General features: G+C 32.2%; 2 protein-coding genes across 2 annotated transcripts in view; both read right to left on the bottom strand.

The window, feature by feature from the left end:
- LOC148178937 (follistatin-related protein 5-like) overlaps positions 1 to 17376 on the bottom strand; it is a 69796-nt gene extending 52420 nt beyond the window's left edge. Inside the window, exon 1 of the mRNA XM_088030314.1 lies at positions 17292 to 17376. The gene's annotated coding sequence lies outside the window, so the exon portion shown is untranslated. The remainder of the gene's footprint in view (positions 1 to 17291) is intronic.
- Positions 17377 to 22822: 5446 nt separating this feature from the next.
- ix (mediator complex subunit intersex) lies at positions 22823 to 23755 on the bottom strand. Its single transcript, XM_088030023.1, has 4 exons — positions 23501 to 23755; positions 23388 to 23449; positions 23249 to 23333; positions 22823 to 23201 (listed from the first exon to the last, which is right to left on the bottom strand). Exons 1-4 carry the CDS (start codon positions 23648 to 23650, stop codon positions 22989 to 22991), a joined length of 510 nt encoding a protein of 169 aa, XP_087886149.1. The 5' UTR covers positions 23651 to 23755; the 3' UTR covers positions 22823 to 22988.
- Positions 23756 to 23947: the final 192 nt, after the last annotated feature.

The raw sequence follows: 23947 nt of genomic DNA, 5'->3' as shown, positions 1-23947 counted from the left end.
TCGAGTTCTCTACAAACCACCAAGAAAACTGAAACGATTATTGCGTTCATAATTTTCCCTTAAGAAAAACAAGAAGATGCAAAGGCGAAACGAAATCGGCTAAAATGAGCAATTCTGAAGTGAAGCTGTGTTGTTCTGGTTCAATTATTTCAACTCACATGTATTTCTCTGGAATGATACATATTTCGCAGCTATGAATTTGCAAATGTATTTTGTAAATGTATGTACCAGTCGCAACCCGAAATCTCATGCTTCTCCCCTCTCCCTAAACTTTTATCATCTGGTTAAACCGTGCCGCAGAGGGGTGGAAATTATAGCACAGCATGCAAGTTTGTTCATAAATTCCCACAGAATTTATTCGCATACTGACTCGATTTGAAATTTTATTTGAGCTTCGGAGATATTTTGTGTGTTTAGAGGTCTTCCAGCAGTTCAACAATCTAATGCAATTGTGCATTTAAGCCTTGGGAACTACTTGAGGCTCAAACAAAGTGCGGAAAACAAAAGTAAGTTAAATTTCAGTTTAAGTTGTTTAGAATTGTAACAAAGTTTATGCTTTGAGGCTGCCCTAACGAAGATTTTATTGGCAGGTTTTGCATATCCCTCAGGGAATGAAAAGAAAATTTTCATTAAAAAGTAAACCCCGACATGACAAATATACGGACATTTTTGTAGCAATATTGAAATATTTCTCTACTCTATTTTTTTATTATAATTCCACCAAAATCCTGTATTCGTGACATCACATCTATTGAACGAGTAAGCTAAAAAAAAGCAATTAATTAAGAAATCATTATATTCAAAATCTTGCGTCAATAAAAATACACAAATACGGCTTCAGCTTTGATCTCGCCACAATATGTTCGAGCTTATTAGTATGCTGAGTTTTTCATCACAGCCGTTATATGGCGTCGAATAAGAACCATTTCTATAAATTTTAAATTCATGGCTTTGTAAACTGCCTGTAATTTCGACATTTACAGGCGAATCGTCAGCTTAGGCTCGAGCTGGTTCCCCCAACGAGGCGTAAATGCACAGAGGCGTACGTTCCGTGATTCATAGATTTCAATCACACGAAAAATATCGACACCCTTCTCTCATTGGCTTTTGTGAAACACATGACAGGCAAACCCACAAATAGGTTTTGGAAAAATCGGAATCTTTTGTTCGATGAAATATTCAATCTATACACATATCAACAAACATGCCAAGTTAATGATTATTTCATTCAAGCAGAACGAAATGTTAATGATCTGACAAAGTTAACAAAATTAAATTTATTGTACGATACGAAAAGTGTTTGAGTAAACTCATTTATACCATAAATTTAAGGCGTCACATTTAATATTTGAAAACAAAAACAGACCTGTTAACGAGCTGCTTAAATAATTTAATTGTGCACGCGTAAGCAGACAAAATACATGAGCTTTTCTAGTCGTTGGCAGAATGAGACTTTGTGCTCGCACTTCTAGGCAATACAATTAGTCACAGCAAATGTACGCCGGAAGTTGAAAATACCAATTAGACTTTAAGAGGAAATTTTAGTTTTACTAATTTTTATTTATATGCACGTTGTCCGCAATGAGTTCTAATTAATTTCACTCACCAAATTTCCGGAAACGGAAACAAACCATTCATTTTACACTTAAAAGCAAATCTGAAACTCATTTCAGAGGAGAACTAACTTTTTCAGCTTGAACCCAACTAAGCCTCGTATTTGCTTGCTTGCAAAGATATTTACATTAGGGAAAGTTCCAACACAGCCTATAAACACTTTTCAAATAATTACATAGGTACTCATATCAAGCTGATATTCTCAAGTTAAATATTTGCCATCCTCGAATAACTAATAGTAAAAAGGTCCGAACTTCCATTCCCATGAGTGTAAAAAACTTGTCAAGATATTCCAAGAAAAGTTTAACCTGTAAAATGTATGTAAGATAGGTGCGTAAAAAAAATTTTACTGAATGACATAACGCCCACGATTTCATTTTATTTGAAGCAGAGTGAAATTGGATGCTCACTGTTCAGAGAGGTGATGAGGGTAGCGGTGGCTTATCCAATTTTCGAGAATATATTTAAAATTTATTGCAGGCCAGGGAACAAATTTGTTGACAATTCAGGAAAGCAGATTAACTGCACTTTCAACATATTTCTTCCTGATTAAATTTCGTAAATTTTTGGAATTAAAAACTTAGTTAAGTAAATATCCGAACTTAATTAACTTTTTTGTGCTCTGTCCTGTTAATATGCAAAACTTCCGTACAAACCTTGCAACTCGATTGCAAATATAAATTATCTTCTTCGCCCCATTTGAGTTGAAATATACGTTTATCGTATAATTAATTGGTTTACTCTCCATAACATTAATCAAATCAATATCATTCGTCACCGACTGATTTCCTTTTGTGACTAAATCTGCTGTTGACATGTAAAGCTGCTTAACACTAAACCGGGTCATCACAGACACATCAGGCCCTCTCAATCAAACTGATCAGAATTAAACTAAAATCTATTGAAAGCCAACTTTTTTTAATTAAAACATTTTCACCCACTTAATACGACGTTTGATTGATCGTTCAGACCAATTTGACGCGGATGAAAACCAGTGTATTCAGCAAATTGTTGATTTTTAGTCATCTCTGTTTGAAAACTTAATAACCATAATTAATTATCAGTCACCGCGTGCTTGTATTGCGATTGACATAAAGGAAAAAATATATCGAACTCATTGTGACTGTTTACACGAGCTTCCGCCACGCAGTCGAGCAAATTTTTGTGACAACCACTGGAGGGAAGTTAATTTACTTTTCAATCACTTTAACTCGAAACTTCTTCGTACATGAGTCATTATACAAATTGAGACACAAATTACAGAGCAATTTCATTTCGAGCAACACCTGATTACGGAAAATTATTAACCCTCAACTCTCCGAAAATGAGATTTTTTATTCGTTTATTTCGTAATTTACAGAGAGTTTCTCATTTTACCAAATTTTGCGAAAGTGGATTTACAATTACAGGGAAAAAGTTCATTTTTACAGTTCTCTTTCGCCGTTTACGGTTTCGTACATAAAAAATAATTTTGTTCCAGAAAATGTTAAAACCACATTAAGAAGCTTAACTCTATCAGTAATTATTAAATTGCCTTATCTTATTCTAAACTTCGGAGGTGGTTAATAAAATATAAACTTAATTTTAATTCAGTGACAAAGTTTCAGCTTTAAAATATTCCCAGATTATGAAGATAGGTAAAAGTGTTTGTACCTTTAGCGGAACATTATATCTAATTTTCTTGAGTATGAAGCAGCGGCGTATCCCAGGAGTGACATTTTGGATTCTTGTTACCTCCACACCATTAAGCTTCATTTATTATAAATTATATTAAGGCACACAATCTTAATTTCTACTTGTTTTAGTTTCCATTTCGCGTTTATATTCAGTAATATAAAATTACTACTTTAATTCGAAATGTAAGGCATAAGTAGATGCTCCCATCTGAAGAAAAATAAAACGTCCATAACGACTCAGAAAGTGATCAAGTTCGTAAGCGTTATTGCTACATTATCACTACGCTTATGCAAAAGAATGTGTTGAACACATCTATGAAGAGCTCCCTTGCCAAGACATTTCAGCAGTCATAACGTCGATACTCGAAATAAATGTACAAAAGCTGCAAACACTTCTGGCGCACGTTTTCTTAATGTGGATTTTTAACGCAGCTCATCATCAGATTTTATGCTATGTAAAAATATAATTTTGTAAGGAAAGAGATTATAGATGAAAAATGTCTACTTAGTTGGTTTCAACTAGTGCAGCAATTGGAATAGTGGGTACGCTGTAAGAATTTTTACGGAGATTTTGTGAGAACTGGGCCATTCTAACATATGCCAACATCTCCAGCAATCCTGCATTTCAAGATTAAATCGTCCCTTCTTCACGAAGCAAGAGTCTACTTGACTTTCATTAGATGTCAAAGTTTTGAGCCTGAAGTATTTGAAAAAGAGCATTTTCAATTATCACTGAATGTTAATTATCAATTTAATTAAAAATTAACAGAACTATGCACGCATTTCGTTTGTTCTAGAGAAAAATATTGTAATGCTTTCTATTTTGAGGGTGCTAATTTTCAATTATAAATTGAGAGACACACCAAAGTGTAGATTAGATGTTGTCTGGAATAGTAATTTAATTACTAATTTATTAATTTGATACGAAAAACGATACGAGACGACACTTTTCTGAAGTTTTTTTGTTTAGAATCGTTTCGTTCTGAAATTAAAGCGTCCTAAAGATGACCAATGAGATGCGTTAGAAAAAAATTATTCACATATCAAGTTACGTTGCTAAACAATTCATATACTTGTACGATCCTAAAGATAAATTTGTTAAATTTGAAAAGTTGGATCATTGTGGCCGGTAGGTGCAGAACAAAGAAAACAACAGGAATATAAAAAAGTATAACAAACCAGAAACATCTCAATCTCCGGTAGAACTTTGCTAAATACTTTGCTAAATGTGATGCGGTTTTCGTTTATTGGGAAAATTTTCATCATATTCTGAAACCGCTTGCTGCCAAACAATTTTGGTGCACTTCACCATAAACTAAAAACATGTTGGCAAACTTTTGAAATGTGTAATTTACCATTTTAAGAGCTTAGATACTATTTTATGACTATTTCCACGAACTGCACTGGTCTCACTGTCACTTTTGAGTTTTAGAAAACTGCTAAATCAAAGTAACTTGATTTATTATTTTTAATCCGTCCTGCTCGCTCATTGGTCAGTATTTAGAGTCTCACTAAATATTTGACTGAATGTAATAAATTGACCTGAAATACGCTTTTCTTTCTAGGAGAGAAATTTAATTTCACTAGTCAAAAGCAAACAACATAATAACATATTTTTAGTAGTGGAAAAAGATATGTTTAGAGAAAAGTTTTAATTTTTAACCTTATTTTTTTTGCTTAAGTTTTCTCGCATTAATATTTAATATAAGTAGATTTGTGATTCTTAACAGCGAAAATCGAATTTTAGGTTCACAACAGTAATAAAAAAGTAATAAAATTTTATTGTAAAACTTCTTTAATTATATTTTTGAGTAGAACAATGTAGAAAAGATTCTTTTAACATAATCATCTGCAAGAATAAGACTGAAAAAAATATTGTGGCTTCTATTCTACAAATCGTTAAAAATGAAATTTTTGATATCGAAATTCATTTTTATATTTACCTAGAAGGAAAGATTACCTAGAACTGTAAATCATATCTACATATGATTGTTCTTTGTGGAAAACCCAACGAAGCAACTCAGACAATCCACTTTTCACGCAACGAAACATAAATATTTTCTGCAAATTCATCGAACGAACACGCTTTAGAACTCTTTTAATTAACACAATTCTGGAAGAACTTCTTGACGTCCGACTCAAGTTTCTCTATTAAGAAATCGCAAGTAAATAAAATTTGGGTCGAAACTTTGTACGAATTGAACAAGTGGTGAAGTTCGCGCACAGTTAATTCCACCGTCCGCATTGGGATGTGTGGAGTTTGAAAGGATCCTTTGGGACATCGCTGTTTTTAATAAAGTCTGATGAGATGGCAAACAAGAAGCGATACGAAATATAGAAATCTTAATAATCGTATTATTTGGTGGACGTGCGTCTGAAAAAGGCTTAGAAGCCAATACGCAGTCCTGCAGGCCAATTTCAACCGTTTAATGAAGCCGAGGTGCCCTTTGAAGTAATCGTCGAGGAGAAACCGACAAAGTTTGTACACACATTGTTTAGGGTTGAGCTATTCGTATAATGGAGTCCCAAAAATAACAGCCGACGAAGCATTTATAGTCAGCCACAACACGTTTAGTGCTGCCCCAGTTGCAAAGTGCGTTGCTGCGGCTGATTTATTACAACTTTTCAATAGAGTTTGTATTTTACGACATTCCACATTGATTAAAAATTATTTGGCTTTGCGGAGACAATAGAGGCTTTGAAAGAGAAGAAATAATACACTCAGCGGAGCAGAATCTCCACTCAAACATTGTACCTTTTAAAAGTCTTTTAGTCTACCAATATATTTTATTGCTAATTAATACAATGTTGTAATTATACAACGCAAGCGATCTTCACATTCATCACGCAACGTCACTTTGTTGGATGAGAAATGAACTGTAATGGTTGAATGAGTTGTACGTTATTGTTTGAATAGTTTGGAAGCGAACGTTTGTATGAGTACAAGATAATGCGTTAATAATACAATTGGAATAACCGAAAACTAAATTACAATATCAACCAAAATGGATATGCCTTTGTATCTATACAGTTGCAATTTTAACCCAAAGGCTTCCAACAAATCGAAAATTGTCTTGTTGATTGCAAATGTGACATTCTGCGTGAAACGCTTTTAACTTCGATTTGGTACAGCCTTTTTTTCCGCAACCGTTTAAAAAGTTAGATAGGCTCTTCTAAAGTGTACATAAACTAATCGATTTATCCACAAGCCACATTTCCCTCCTCTGTTACAATCTACAAGTGAGCAGTTGGTAACAAAAAGTCAAAGTTGTTCTAACGGCATATTTACTCGACAAGGCAAACTTTTACGTTTACTTTTCAAACTCGAACGTTTGCTTTTCATTGAAAGCTCGCCAAAAGCACACATTTTCAAAATGTGAGCATCTTGTCCTATCGCAATTAGAAAAGGGGAGTTGTACAACTAGCGAGAAGATAACACGATGACTAACGCCGGCCATTCTAAAAGGGTGATCGTTGTTTCCTACGCTTCCATATCGATTTCATTTATCTGCCTTGCTGATTTCTTATTCATCTAATTTATATTTGATGAGGATTGGTTAAACCCTTATCAGCCCCGTTACGTACGGAGCGTAATTTCCAAGTCTTATAAGCAAACTTAAAGTAGAACTAAGACCGAGAAAATTTTCTAATTCAGATCAATCCAGGTATTTGCATCCGCGGAACTGGATTTAGAGAGACGAAGCAGTTCGTGTGTCTCACGTCTTAGCGGGTTAAAGACAATAGTCAAAGTAACATCGAACAGTTTCTTGATAATGAGTTCGGTAACTTGGGGTCTTGTAACAAAATTATAAAACATTACAGTTAACTACAATCATAATTACGAGCTAGACCTATACAAACAGTTGCTTAATAACTGTTTGCACCACCACCCTTAAAATACTTTCAACGAGATGTCTACTCGACAGATTTTTACGCCTTTTTCACACAAATTTAAGCCACTTTTTATAGTCTAAAATTAATCTCTTTCTAGATTTTTAGGTATTTCTAAGATATGGAGTCATTTTTCATGAAACTTTTATAAAATCTCAACAGTTTTAAAGGAGGGATAGGAAGCATTACGCCTTCTTTTGTGACGGTAACCAACGTATAAAGGATAATTTTCAGTTTTATAACTTCACGAACATTCTTTTCAGAAATTAATTAGCGCTTTGTTGAAAGATAGAAACTTGAGTTGGGCTGTCAAATCAAAGCGCGCGCGAATCTGCTTGATCCACTGGTCAGATTGGCTTTTTTCGACGTAAATACATTATTTGGTTCTATTTGAATTTTAAATTGTTCGCCCACGAATTAAGCTTAAAATTTAAATGCTTCATTGATGAATATTTAATTGAGTTTTAAATTTAAAAAAGTTTTCACAGTTTTTCTTAACGTTTATTTAACACTGCAGTAATTTTTCTCATTATTATTTTAAATGATTCAAGAGCTGAAAAATGAGGGAATACAGAGCTAAAATCCATGAATTAAAATTTATGCGGCAAAACTATAAATTATTGCATCAGGAAATATTAAAAAAAAGGAATGTACCTCAGTTGCTTAATGACTCTTTAAGAAACAAATTACAAAAAAATTGAGAGGGCATTAAAAAACATTTATCGTTGACCTCTTATTAATGTCGATATTAATGAATCAGTTTGTCTGAAAAAGGATGCGTTAATGGGTGTCATTAACGCTCTCTTTTTCATTATGCAGCTCTTTTTGTAATTTTGACATATGCAACCAGAAATACACACATAAATAAAACAAAAACTACGGCATTATCTTCAACTATGTTTCTATTTCTGAATATTTACTTTTACTCGGTAATAAACTTGAACATGCATCGTTTGCGCTTTGGACCACTGCAGCCGGTAGGGTATTATCACAATTTTCCAGGTCCATAATTACGACTTCAGCAACAACTTTTTCAAAATAGTGACACTTGTTGATAAAATTCGCATGTCATTTTTTTCAATGGTAACTATGTTTTTTTATCATAATGATTTTTCCGTGAAACTCTTGCCCATTTTGTCACCCAAATAAAGGTATTGTGTGGTCAACGATAAAACGTTGTAATAAACTCGTTTGTTAATGGGCGATTAATGATCTCCACTATTAAAGACACTCACTCGCTTCGCTCGTTCGTGCTTTAAACAGTGTCGATTATTAATCGCCATCATTAACAAACTAGTTTATTAAATAACTATTTCCTGGGACTGAAAGGACAAGAACGGATTTTGACACAAAAATAGAGACATTTAGATGACATATTATACAACCGAAAAAATAAAATAAAAAAATCGAATTAGACGTGATTGAAATATAGAAATGTGTATCAGTTAGAATTGTATATAACTGTGTAATGAAGCATTATTTGCAAATCCCAATAGAAATAAACATAATAGATTCATCATACATATAATATATTAGACATCGGTCATGCCCGCCTCCAATTTACAAATGCACCAAATTCACAGAATTATTAAGTAGTTGGTGGCAGCAGAATAGCATATTGACAATTAAAATAAATTTCACATTGTCCATTATGCTAATGAAGCCTCATAAAATTATTTATTTGTTTGAGGAAAATTTATTTCAGCAGTTATTTATAACTACCGCCACTTATCATAAATTATTATAAATGGCTGTATATATCTATATAAGCCATAAATAATGGTTTTAACATGTCTTTTTCTATACTCTAAAGAGCACTGTTTAAATTACAAACTTTGTTCTTCTTTTCCCTGAGTATATAAATTACAGCGGCCATATTTTTCTTCGACATAAATGAAATTATTGAAGTTTATGACAAGTACTAATAGAAAATGGGTATTTTAGCAACATAAATCAAGTTCGCTTCCCATAATCTTACAACAGACCGTGCACCGTGCCACAAATCAACATGTTATTGCTCGAAAGAAACGAAATTAAAATGGAATGACGATTTATTCCTCTCTTTCCCATTTGCCAGGAACACAATTTATAACGTGGAAAGAAGGCATGTAAAATCGAACCACTTTGTGATCTCTCGAACGTTTCCATACATCTTAAGCGCAGGATCCGCAGGAATCGAATTTTTTACTGTTTTAGCATTCGAGGTTATATTAATTTCAAAATTAGTTACAGGAGCGGATAAAGTATGGATATTAGTCATTTCCATCTGCTACTTTTTCTTCATTTAAATCGCCAAGTTCCGAAAAGTATCGACTTATTGCAAGTTGGACTGCGAGTTTGGATCGCGAACAAAAGTTTTAATTCTTGGATTCTTCCACTTTCAGTTGGAGCGGTTACGAGCCTCAAGTAATAAATTGCATTCAGAATGGTCTTGTATGGAATATAAGATATGTATGTCTTCTGGCATCCGAAAAATATGTACATGAAGTCTGCATAAAATAAATAAAAAAATGCAACTCTTTCAATTTTTTATTAATTATAGTTTAACTACTCCAACTTAAAGTCTCAGCTGCGGAGTTAATTTAAGTTTTCCTAGTCTGAAAATTTAATCAAATAATAATGAAAAATGATGGCGCTTTTGAAGTGCAGTTACGAGCCGACGTTCATTTACTTTTAATTGTTATTACTAATTGATAACTTTCATACGAAGTTAATTGTATCATACTTAAGTTTAGAATAGCAAATATTCATAGCCACAAATCCTTTTCACGTCGTCTGTGGTCCTGTTCAACAAGACCTTAATTTTAAAGAGATTATTCCAAATGGAAATATATTATAGCTTTTACGAGTACGTCGCGACGTAAGTTTTTGCACTGCATTAAAATGAATGTGATATGAAAATTCCAACGGCGCCATTCTTTCTTGACATGTGTAAGAAAGCTATCTCTGGGTTTCCAGCGGTTTTTCTTGTGGTTTTTTGTTACTAAGCGTCTAGAAAGTTTCGAAGGAGGTGACAGAATGTTATATTATATCACGCAATTTTGCAAAGTGCATAAGCAAAGTTTTTAATAGTGCGGCCAGCCGCACCTCTACGAAACCGCAAGCGTCTACGCCAAATTTCTTCGAACATTTGGGAAGTTTATGAATGCAACTACATCAACTGAAGTCTCGTTTAAGTTTTATTTCTATCAACTAATAAAACTTTTAAAATAAATAAAAGATTTTACTATGATGAATATGGATGCATTAGAAAATCATATAATTTTACTCCACTTCTGAAAATTCTTTCATAAAATATTTCATTATCTGAAACTACTACGAGGCGCTATTACATTGCTATAAAAGTCGTAATTTGACGTAACTGCCCTCCAAGAGGATTTTTTACGATTTCAATTCCACCCGGGCCCAATATAAACTCTTATTCTATTAAAAACTAAAAAGATAATATTAAAATAAATTTATGACAGCTTGGAGATAAAAACCAAAGAGTCAAAAATAAACTTGTTTGTTTATGACATTAACTTGATTCTTAAATCTTAAATAGAAAATTTCTCTTGGGAGCACACATATTCATATTTCCTTACTAAATCAATTTGACGCATAAAAGTAAACGTCCTCCCAAGAGCCTCTTTTAATCAAATCAATGTTTCATTAGTTGATTGAACAATTAGAAAGCGTCACGAATAACAGACTTCATGTAATAATTCGAAAACGTGTCAAGATCTACAAATATATTAAATGGGAAATGTCTAATATCGCTTGGTCAATATTCGTGCGAGCTCATATCCGTAAATGGAGTGTTCTCCTTTCAACAAACATAATAATTTCAAACCAATTCATTTCCTCAAATATAATGCGATTAATTGAAAGGCCTCTTCATAAAACATGACAATCAGTGAAAACAAGCGCATCCGAAAATTAACCGCATTTCCTTCTGCATGTTATCCGAACATCTTGTAATTTATTGCAGAGAAGATCGAAGACGATAACACCAACCCTATTGATCACTACGAACATTCAAATAGAGAATTTAGAATTCTAATAATTCGAATACCAAGGCGAATTAGAGTGGAATTTCAACGAGTGAATATCAATAAGGGGGTATATCTTGTCGCAAAGGCAGGCAATGCAGGATATTAAAATATTTGCCCTAATTCCAGTAAGATCCTTTTATAGCTGTCTCACTTAACCTACTGACAAATTAGCCAAGAATAAAGAATACAAAAAGGATTTTCCTGCCAGTTGTTGTTCGTAAAAATATAAAATCAATTCGTTTAATTGAAAAATTTAGTTTGTAATTAAAAGCGTCGTATCTGCCACGTTCAGAGCAAATAATTCTTTGTCGGAATGTTTAAATATTCAATTTAAATGGACCTAAATATAAAATTGTAATGGAAATCATGGTTGAGTGATAAATATACATTTAAATTAACAAATTTGCCCGAGAATTTTGAATACCTATTTATACAGGTGTCCCAGAAAATTCAGTTTTTAGTTGAGGTCGCTTAAAAATATATTTTCTACATAGATGTCTAGATGATAATTCCCCGTTAAAAAAATTCGACATCTCAAAAAATTTGAAAAATAAAACGTATAGGTAAATCAAACGGATATGTTAGATGCAAAATATGAGCTAATAACAGATATGCGTTTTCTTATATCAAAAAATTTAATTTGACAAAAATTAACAATAACAAACAAGCAAAATCTGTAAAATTGGGTGCTTTTAGAATACTTACAGCTTTTATTTAAAAAATAATCTTCAAAAAAATCCACTTTATTCTCGAGATATTTTGTTATAACTTAACATTGTAATTCCCATAAGCAAAATACGGCTGGAATCCCCTTAATATAAACGGTTAGAAATAACTCTAACGTTGCTTTACAACCCCTTAGGTCTCTTAAAAACGCCTTTGTCAGTACGTTCTTGGTTTCAATGTTTCAGCAACTACAATTTTTCAGTTTCAATAAAACGAATTGAATTGTATTATTCTCTCTACGCTCGTAACACCTTTTCATCCCATGCGTGTTGTTTTAAATTTATACATGTGTAGCCGCAATTGTCTGTTTAATTTAAAATTTATTCTGATGTAAAATATCAATAATAAATTAATGATTTTATAAACAAATCGTAAATACAACAAAAATTGTTAGATTTTGCAAATGTGAATTCATACCCCGTTGTTAAATCAAAACAAAAAAAATATTATTTTAAAATTTTTACAAATAGATTACCATTCATATCCATTCATTCATATTTTGTACCATCCAAACTTTTAGGTGAACAACAAAGTTTGTGATAGAAGTAATAAATGAAATCGTGAAGTCAGGTCGAGTCTTGCTACAACAGTAATTTGACAAGAAAAAACTAAAATGTCAAAATTGACAGGTGTCAATGTAGGTACATAGACACGTTTTTCCATCAGTTAAGGAATTATTGGCGTGGATTTGTGCATATCCTAACTGGCGAGCTATTTTAAACTTCGTTCGAAAAACTTGTATATTTTAACATCAGTTTCTCAATTAGATTACTGTACTAATTGCAAAGATCCTCCCACAAAATTAACTAAAAATACATTATATTTTATTTTAATTAAAGGGAAAAATAGGGTGAGACGGTAGAAAAATCGTTTTTTTTTATTTTATAAATTGTTAGAGAAACTTGAAAAATATGTTCTCAAAATTTTAAACAAAAATTCAGACTCGTTCTGTTGTTATACTTGTAAGCCATTAAAGTCAGTACTCCTCCTTCACCTTAGATAGAAATTTCTAAACGTATTACAAATGGCATTTGTCAAAAAAATACATCATTCATTGGTCAGATGAACTACACTCTCGTTGCCTAAGACATTTTACTTCATCTCTAGAAAAAGCTTCAATAAATTATATTCTACTGTTATACTGTAAAAAAAACATGAAAATCAATGAAAAAACGCTGTCCTAACCCTATTTCCCCCCTTAAAAGAGCTAGCCATTTCTAGTCTCTCAAAATTCTTGACCTCTTCTGACTTTCTCTACCAAAAAAAAAAATAACAAAAAAAAACTCATCAGACCAGACAAGCAAACAGGGCGTTTAATATGCATGTCGTGCGCTGTCAAACACGATGTCTCTTACCACCCCCAGCTGTCATTCTGAGTCTGCACCATATGTGAATTGTTTGACCTCGAAAAGCACTTGCGTAGTCCAAGCGGAAGGGTCACTAGAATCTAATTCCGAGGGATGAAGAGTAAACAGTGTTGTTTAAAAATTATTCAACTAAATTAAATTGGCTTCCGTGAACCCAGACGAATTCAACGTTTCACATGGAATTAAATTAATGATGATTTGAGGTAAATACGTAAAGTTACTTTTGGAGTATTTTATTTGGTTTTGGGTGTTCCTAGATTCTTCCGGAAACAAATTGCACCACAAGTTTTGTTAACTCTAAACAAAGTTTTGGCAAAACAATGCGAAACTCACATTTTACTCGATACAAGTTTATACAGAAATAAATTCCTTTGGTGTTCTCTGACCATATTTTTCAACGAGCGAAATTGAGATTGATTTTAATCAATCATTTGTATGCCGCGACTCCACTATTTCCTGTTACTACAAAACAAAAAATATTTTTAATAAAACCACATTGTCACATTAATTTATACTTTCAAACAAATATTTTAATTTACAAATGTAAGAGAGATTGAAGTTTACATAAAATGCATAATTAATACTGTTTTAATGTTTTTATTTTTACTCATCTATAAAACAATTCCGATACATTAACTTACTGTTTACCACTAATAAATGTCTCTTCTGGTCATTTGACTTGTTCAAGCAATAAATTCCTATAGGCTGGTAACTCGAGCCACTACTATAAAATTTAAACGAGACGAGAATATTTTATGACTCTTATATGCATACATAAAACAAAATCTGTAGGAAAATCTTTACTTCGATTCTTCGGTTGCTGAGTGCGTGACTGCACCTGATATGATTTGTTTTTGAGAAATTACAGCGCTCTTATATTTTTATGACCCTGTTATGTTTCCTATAAATCCAAACAGCCTAATACGAGTAGGTTAAATTGCTACCTTTAATTTCAAGACGATAAGAGCGGCAAACAATGTATTGATTGTCGGTAAAAATTGTCGGTTTATCTTGGAACTGCTAGAGATTAAATTTAATAGAAATTTCCAAGTTTGACATTTCAATTTGATCGATTGCTATCTATTAAAATGATTGTGTGCTTATAAGCCGCTACGCATATTTTTCCTCAACTCCATGATAAAATTGTGTACTTTTGCATTAAAAATTAAATTTGGTTTAACTTTATTGACAGTTTTGAATGAGAAAATAGCATCTCATCTCCTAAATTAATGACTTTTTCGGGTATAAAAAATGCGGTTAAAATTCAATACTGTTTGTTTGAACAATGATAAAGTTTATGAAGGCCTAGGATTCAAAATTTAATGTGCTTGTTTACTTAGTTCATTGTATGATTTTATCTCCACTTCTGCCGGCGGGAATTAACATATTTATGTTTTTATGCAAGGGGTTCAAATATCATTCAATTTTCAAATATTTTGATAGCTAATAAAAAGTTTTTTTAAATTATAAGCAACACGAAATCATTATTTTTCTTAGTATTAGTAAAACGAACGTATACGTAATTTTTCTGATTTACAAAGGAGCGATTTTTTAAATCGGCAAGATTTAAAAGCGAAAAGTTAGATACTTATGTCAATTTTTATTAATAGATGGCTTCACAAGCAACTGTTAATTTTTTTTACTAATCACAATATATCATCATTCATCAATCGCTCCTACAATTTGACAAATGTGAGAGTTTTTGTTTGACATTCCGCGAAAAATGCAGGAGTTTAAAAAATGTTGCACTGTGTAAGTGCTAAATCAACTTTTTAAACAGCATTTTAAATTTGGCGCCTATAAAAATTCTCTGCAGAAAAAATCAGGTTCAGAATGAAATTTAAACAATTTAAATAATGCAATTTTAAAATGATAAACACTAAAAAGTATAAATATATAAATAATTCAAAATATACAAAACATATGAGAAATCTAAAAACTGAATGAAATTGAATAATAAAATGTATTCATGTATTTTCTTACATATTTTCGATTCACTAATTAATAATAGAAATAAGTAAAATCGATCCTACATTTACATTAGAACACTATTGCGAGCTCCACTCCATTAAAATGTTTTTGTGATAATTTGTGTCCTAACCAAAGGACCCCAAAAGAACTCTGAACGACTAGGGTCAAATAAGAAATAAGCGATTAAGCCCAATGACTGTATTCCTCCGGACGTAAAAAGCTAAAAGTCTGATCACACGAAACGATTTATGTAGCCCCAAAAGTTATTCCAGTTTTATTTGCTTGAAAATTAAATAAAAAACAATAAGGCAAAAAAACTTATTACCTTCTCGTAGAATTCTTTCCTCATGTAAAGTTGGTTTTACATGGAGAATATTTGAATTTTAAATTATATTTATAATTCTTACAATAATAAAAGTAAGAGATCCGAAAGTCTAACTGAAATGGTATAAATTGCACATGCTACAAAATATTGTAAAAGTAAAAAAACAGCAAGTTTTTCTTTGCCACAATCTAAACGAAAATGTAAGTAATAAATGAACTCAAAGTTGCGATGAAATAAGAAAAGTTCTCTTGAGGAGCTTTATTAGTTTCTATTTTAAGTTTGATTATTTTAATGAAGAGAACTCTCCGTTAAAATATGATAGAAATTTCATGAGTTCTATAATCGCACTGCATTTTATTCATAATTTACCTTATCAATATAATAAACTGTCTTTAACGTTTTACTTTACTTTAGCATGATTAGAGCTGAGGGGTTATGGTCTTATTACATTTTTATAATAACACCATCAGATAGCAGAGAAAATCATAACGAGAACAAATCTGCATATCACGACGTTAGAAACGATAAAAGCAGCTTATAAACATGTTTCCATATTTTCCTCTGACGAAAAGAATTACTCAAATTAGTTATTACCAACAATACTTTGTTATGAAAAGTCTAAGCTTACATTCCGCAAAACGTTTGTTTAGGTGCGGTGCGGAAACAAGTTCCATGAAGACAATACAAAAAGAGATGAAGCAGATAAATTTAAATAAGTATACTACAAACATCGACAGCTATACAAATGCTCTCTGAGTATTTTCCTGAATACGAAATCAATTTCCAGTTGAGCTGTGAAATGTATCGCACACGTTTCCTAGTCTATAAATGCGTCCCATTTTTTCGTCGAACAAGTCTTGCGTGAAAAATAGAAAACGTCTGATTGACACATAAATTTAACAAAAATAAAACCCTACGTCAACATTGATCCAACACTTGGAGCAATCTTAGAGAGGCCGCCGCCCCCATCCTGTTGTCTATCTCTTATTCATTGCATACACGTGGCAGCTTGCGTGTCGACACCTATAAACATTTAAATACCTTAGTAAAAAAATATAAAGGTTCAGCTTTGTTTGTAATCGCGATATAATCTTACCTAGGCCGGCAGGCCTAATTTATGGGCGTTCCCTGTAATCCTTTTTTGATCGAAACATCATAGTTATTTCACCAAAAGAGGCTCCACTTTTCACCCGAACCTCTGTTAATCCAGATAACATCAAACGCAGTTTAAAGTAAAACAGCGCGCTTTAAAAGTCTAATCTTGCCACGTCGCTCCTTAAAGTGGTAATTAAACTTTCGAAATTCTGGCGGGTGCGCCGGGCAAATCAACACAACAACAAACCAACACTGTACAAAGAAAGTTAAGAATCTTTAAATAACTTCAAAGTAAATTATCCAAGACAAACAAACTGGACAAGTAGTGGAAATTGAAATTTCAAGGAAATTGCCGAAGTTGTCATACAAAAAATTGGTGTTAAACGGACAAAATGATTAGAGTTTGTAATCAAGCCGCACTAATGAGAGCAATATGCAAACTTTGCACAAGTTTTAACGATAGCAAACATGAGACCATGCCAAGAAATATTTCTTTGGAACTTAATTCTGTCGTGGATTTTCTTTGAGTGTAAACACTCGTTCCTAATTAGGTACAAATTGACTTAAATAAATAAGAGTTAAATGTACTTACGTTGTCGCTCTTGCAAACACACACAATGTGAAAATTATGAGATCATATTACAGGTCACCACCAACGCCAACGTCACGACGTAAACTGCCGTATAGAAGGGATGCGCGTCGTGACGACCCCTAGGTAGCGCATGCGCCCCATGAATATCAATAATATGATTGTCATATAAATGCTGCTGAGTAACCTAATGCAATAAAAAGAATTATCTTGTCGTGGTTTACACTCTTAAGAATATTTATTAAAATCTAAACTGGTTATCAAAGCAAACATTATCGAAAACTCGCAAGCGCGCCCGTAATTTATTGGAAACCTGTTTCTCCCGCGATAAGGCTTAATGTTGTGAAAAATTGCGCAAAACCTGTTTTGAAAAAAATATAAACGCGTGCCTTGGGATTAATAATTTTCATTAGAGTGGCGGATATTTACGTTTCGTTTTCTTGGGCTTTTCTCGTTCGTCCCCAATTAAGGCAGTTCGGTCATTTGGAAAGTCGAAAAACTTGCCGATTGTATCACCAGAACTCCTTCCTTTCTAGCCTAATTACGATCGTTTCAGATTTTAATATCATGGGAGTATTTGTACTTTTCCAATAGTTTCTTGAGTGTCGACTGAAGTCATTATTTATGCATTAATTGCAAGAAATTGCTCCAATATGTGTGAAAATCACTAAGCAGAAACTTCGATACCCGCAAGACTTCAAACTGTAAATGTAAATCGACTATCGAAGAAAGTTTGCAATTTCCTGATTGTTTGCGAAGTATTGTATACATTCCACAATTAAGATTTTCACATCGCTAATTTACTTATAGACTAAATACAAAAGGATTAACGTTTAAAAAAAGTTTAATAAATATCAAACATCAAACAATGATATCAATCTTTTGTGAATACATTGTCTATTCAACATAATATAGCTTGCATTGGTACTGTTCCAAGAGTTTCGCCCTAAATATTTTAAAATATAGACAATGCGAAAGAAAAACGAAAACATCAACAACTACTTTTTTTAATAAAATGTTCATGTCGAGGAATAAAACATTCGTAAGAGAACGGTATGTCTGAAAACCTACAATTCTACAACATTTATTGCGAGGCGTCGATACATTCGTGCTGTGTTATGTACAGTCGTATATTTTATATCATTTGCATCAACAAATTACAAGTTTTATATTGCAATTTAAATTTATGGAATCGATACAATTACTTGTTTGTACTAAAAATAACACAATTGTTAAAACTAACTTATTCCTAATCGATTTCCGTTATACTTAATTGTAGGTTTCTTCAATTAATTATAGACGTCGCGACGTCCTATTTTCCACCAACTTAAAAATAAGTGAATTAAACGTTATAACTGTTTCTTCTAATCATTGATTACAGAGTTACTACCGCTCCAAATATGATGACCACGAGTTTGAAGAGGACCGAATGAATTCTCCAAGCAATATTTCACGCTCTATATTCTCCAGAAAAGCCAATGTAAAAATTTATTTTTATCTTTGAAACAGGACCAAACTGGCTAAGAGAACGGAAAAAAACGCGGTCAATTTTTATTAATATTAAAATATCTGGAATACAAATTAAACAAAGTTAAACATGGAACACACTTGATAAACCAAAAACAATTTTTTTGGACAAATTTAACTTTATTTTTTAAGATGAAAGTGAAATCGAAACGTCCAATTATTTCCATCAACTTGCTTATTAGCGTTGAGTTGTGAAGCTCATTTGATTCGCATTTGTAAACATGTTTGTGTTGGTAAATTTGAAATACATAAATTTAGTAAAATAGTGATTACATAAATTACTATATAGTAAATAAATGATAATAAACTGAACCACAATTGTATAAACGGGTCAAAAGTGGGATCATGCTTCTACACGCCGCATCTTTAAATTTAATCTTTCTTTGTTCTTTGTGGTCATTTTCCTCCTGAAGTTGAAGCAAAGTTTTATCGAAATTTTATTATTTAAATAAAGTTTCATCGTAAAAATAATAATATTTAAAGATCATGATTTCGACTGCCCTAAACCATGTTTAAATGAAAGATTCAAAATAATCAAATATCTTCTTAATGAAGAATTGTTCCTGTATTTGAAAGCACTTGTTGATCATATTGTGTAATTACTTAGCATTGTTACAGGATTTTCCAAATGTTTCCAAAATTAACTTTTAAAAACTCAAGATAATAACGAAATCAAGTCAACCTGAAAACTTTTAACTTAAGTAAATCTTGTTACCACCAATGTTTATTTTACGTCCCGTTAAACTCAATCAATGCAACGTTATAACCAACTGTTTTTTGCCTAAAACCTTGCATCGACACCTGTCAATCAAATGTATTAACGAAATATGTTTATTTTGCGCCCCTAATTATATTAGGACACACAACGTGTTGCCCTCGTTTGTCGCTTTTTCATCTTAAAAATGCTTTAATAACATTATTAAAATATATATTCGTGTTCCTGAATAAATGAAATAAATTGTATAAATGTACAGCACGTTCACTTGGTGCCATATTTTTAGAAGATATGTTTTGAAGTGCTGAAACCGCAAAAATGCCAACGTATAAAAAATGTGTAGGAAACCCATTTCCGATATAAGAAATATAGTTATCGAATATAACCCCAGCAATAATTTTATCGATAGTAATCAAATATCCTCAAATTGTTCAACGTCAAGGATTTCACATTTATGCTGACATTCTTATGATTGCTGCAATCATAAAAAAATCCAAAGTTGTCCTCTATTTCGTTCCACACGAATACGAAAAGTAGTAAATTCCAGCCTGTGCATTAAGAAACTTTAGAGAAATTTAAAATAAAAATTTAAACAAAAAATAAAGAAGATTATTTGAAGTTTTTATGTTAAAAGACTTTCAAGTCGCAGGTTCTGCTGGTGCCTCTGCTTCTGCCTCTGCTGGTGGCTCTGCTGGTTCCTCTGCTGCCGCCTCTGCTGGTGTCTCTCCTTCTGCCTCTGCTGGTGCCTCCTCTTCTGCCTCTGCTGGTGCCTCCCCTTCTGCCTCTGCAGGTGCCTCTGCTTCTCCCTCTGCTGGTGCTTCAGCTGGTGCCTCAGCTGGTACATCTTCTGGGACCTCTGGTGGTGTTTCACCTGTATCTTCTTTAGGTGGAAATAAGTCCTCCCAGGAAGGTAATAATTCCTCAAGGTGTAATTCATTAATAACCAAAAAGAAGTACCACAAGCAAAACATACATGGCGGATGTTGATAATTTGTGAGATCCTGATAATCAAAGTCCATTTTTACACAAAAATTTTTATTTTGATATTTTAAAATGTCAGTCGCAAATGGTCGCAAAACTTCAATAACTTGAATAATTTCATCATCCGCACAGCCATCTTCAAACAATATTTTTCAAAATGTGGCATTATAAAAGAGATAAAAATATTAAGTCCAGTGTTATGTTCATAACACCCATCGCGTCTACGTTTCACGTCATCTTCACAAAGAAAAGCTAAATATTTTTGTACATTTCCTTTGACGGCCATATTATTTGAAGTTGGTGGAAAAGTTAAAAAAAATACTCGTAGCATTTTATCATTTTTATCTATTTAAACTCGGCGAGACATCCACAACAAAACAGATTGAGAAATCAAATGAAACATTCATGTTAATTAGACCAATTCGATCTCCGATGTAAAAATTTCAGCAATACCTCTAGAGGTAATTCAAAACTCGTTTACCACATATTCGGTTTTCATTTAGAAAGTAAGTTTGCGTAAAAAAAATTTCTAAACTTCAGCTTAAAGTTCACCTCTAACAAACGTTTTATTAATTAATTTTCAAATATCTATTGTTAGCAACATCGCAAAAATTTTAAGTGGTGAACACCAAATAAATGACTAATTTAAAAAAAATCGCATATTTAATTTTAGAAAACAAGATAGAGTCTGCAGTTAACGGGACATTTTGTATTACAGAGAACGAACTTGATGTGTAGATATTCGGTGAATTAGGTAGCCAACGTGTGTTGAATGTCCCATGAATATATTGGTCCAGGAAGAGTGCGCAGCTTGTCATCGCATTAATGAACATTCTAAAATATGGATGATCGAATATTGCCTCGCATCGTACTTCGTAGGTACGTAGTATTAATGCCCAATGTGAACATCTATAGGAACAAGCAGTCAATAAATTACACTTCATATTGGTATGCAAATTTGGCTTCATCGAAATTCTGATGCAACTCCAATTTTTGTAGAATTAATTTGAATTAGTTTACATTGAACGACTCTCAGTAATTAAAAAAGTTGAGTTACCGGATTAATCAATATTATTATATTATGTTAGACTATAAAAATAGATGCATATCTTTTTTTTCACTAAACCAAAATTAATAAACAAAATATACAGAATATTCCATAACTCGAGCCCTAGAAAGAAAGGGCTTATGGAAGCAAAAATTCTGAACCAAAATTTCGAAACAAAAATTTTTTAGCACAAAAAATAGTCGAGTTAAGATGAAAAAACGGTAGCCAATCCAGAAGCTGAATTTGAAAATCGGTAACTATGGACACATACTATCATTCATTGGTCAGATAAACATTACACTCTCGTTACCTAGGAAATTGAGATGGCCTTTTATTCCTTTTTTAGAATAAGTTTTCGAGTTTTCGAATACTATTAAACATAATTATTTTTTGTTTTAAAATTTACCATCTGTATTGCTGTCAGCACTCTCTCTCTAGGGAGCGAGTTTTGAGACACCTGTAATTAGAAAACGAAGAACATTACATTTTATAATATTATTTTGATTGATATATTGATATATGTATCTCGTAATAATTTCAAAAAATCCTTTAGTGTCAAATTTTGAGAAAACATTATTTTGTGTAAATTATTTTATGTGAAACGAAATTTAAATAAAAAGTGAGATTGATAGAAATGCAATTTTGACAGCGGCACTGCAAAAGTTTTCAAGATGAGTTACCTGAAATAATTTGGAATTCTAAATTGATTCATAAGTAGATTTATAAAAAAAAATATAAAAAAATCAACAAATGTTCATAAATTAATTACATACATCGAAAAATTGTAATGTATATAGCTATAAATTTTTTTTCACAAAACTCTTTCACTAAAAATCACGGTAAATCTATTGCTTCCGATAAATAAATACTAGTAGTTCTGAAATCGTAACCAGAGTAGTTTACTTTAGCTTTGTGCTTACCACAACAGTTCTTATCGCACTTTTTATTGGTGATTTTATTTGAAAACGAAAAAAAACCTAATCTCAATAAAAAAAATCCGCGTAACTATTAAACATAGATTAACATCTCTTTAAATGTAAATTTAACTTGTTAACAAAGACAAAAGCCTTTTCTTTTTGGGAAATTGTTCATATTGTGAGTTGGTTCTATCTTGCAATAATAATGTTTTTCTGCGGCAATTTGGAACATAATTAAATATTTTAATTAAGTGTTCTTTAGCCAAAATATTTTTTTTACTAAGAACTTTATTGTAAAAACATCACCCAGAGGTTTTCCCCGTTTACCCAAATAAGGAAATGAAACTGTACTCAAATTCATTTAATTCACAAATTCCGTAAAAAAGAAACCATAAATTAAGAAGTATCACGCTCGCTCCAATCTTAAGCAAATTTTTAAATACATATCAATTGGAAAATAAGAAAAAGTCGTTATAATTACAATTTCTTATATTCTAAAATTGCTGAAAACGTCAATCTGAAGGTGAAATATTTTGTGCTGCTGCAACCAATGTATCATGAATTTCTTTAGCATAAGCCACTTGCGCACTTGCAGTTGCAAGAAACTGAGGGTATGTTAACATATTTTCACTCATGCCCAAATTCTCGCTTCTATGTGGTGCCACAGGGATGTGTAAATAGCGATTGCTGCTTTCAGCCTGACCAAGACATTTAATGGAGGTTTTCTAGAAAAAAAATTAGTCTTCTCTAAAAATTTAAATACAGCTCTTACCAAATGCAGTTCTATCTGGTCACATATTGAGTAAAATTCTTCTAAATTTTTATCAAAACGCGGTATAGACACGTCGAAGCCTTTCCTACAAGTAAACTCACAATAAGGTTTGAAAAGTTCTACATGATTTTTTGCTTACAAGGATCCAGCATCTACTTGACTGTTATGATTCAAAGTCTGTGCTGCTGTTTTTATAGTATTCTACAATTTAAAAATAAAACAAAAGTAATTTAAATACGGATTATGGCTTACAGAAAGAGATTCTCTAAGTGGTCCAACCAGTGTCTTTATTTTTGAAATGTTATCTAGGGGTGGCGGAGGTTGCTGCTGTTGTTGTTGCTGTTGCTGTTGTTGTTGTGGGTTCTGAGGCTGCTGAAGCATTCCCATCCCAACTACATTCATTTTTGCGACAGAATTTATTTACCAAAATGTAAACAAGCTAACCTCAAACTGTCAAGAGCCACTTTGACAGATGTCAATATTTTACTTTACAGGTTTCATTTTATTTCAGTTTTAGCTCTGCAACAAAAGATGGCGCGTGCAAAATTAGGTCTAACTTAATCAAAAAACAATCTATTTTTAAGGTTCTTGCCCTTTATTCTTTTTAAATTAAATTGTTTTTATTATGCAAACATTTAGTTTAAAACATTATTTTTTAATTTTATAATTAAAACTTTTTGTTAAACGATTTGCATTTTT

Source organism: Gnatocerus cornutus, chromosome 2, assembly GCF_029298725.1.
Source record: "Gnatocerus cornutus isolate USDA-ARS CGAHR chromosome 2, icGnaCorn1.1, whole genome shotgun sequence".
NCBI classification, from domain to species: domain Eukaryota; kingdom Metazoa; phylum Arthropoda; class Insecta; order Coleoptera; family Tenebrionidae; genus Gnatocerus; species Gnatocerus cornutus.
This window is presented reverse-complemented; position numbering and strand designations above follow the sequence as displayed.

Bases quoted from the DNA above. Each gene is read 5' to 3' on its own strand.
- ix (XM_088030023.1), bottom strand. From the start codon at position 23,650: ATGAATGTAGTTGGGATGGGAATGCTTCAGCAGCCTCAGAACCCACAA. The intron at 23,450-23,500 runs GTAAGCCATAAT...TTTAAATTGTAG, and splicing joins CACTTAGAGAATCTCTTTCT to AATACTATAAAAACAGCAGC. The intron at 23,334-23,387 runs GTAAGCAAAAAA...GTTTACTTGTAG, and splicing joins CAAGTAGATGCTGGATCCTT to GAAAGGCTTCGACGTGTCTA.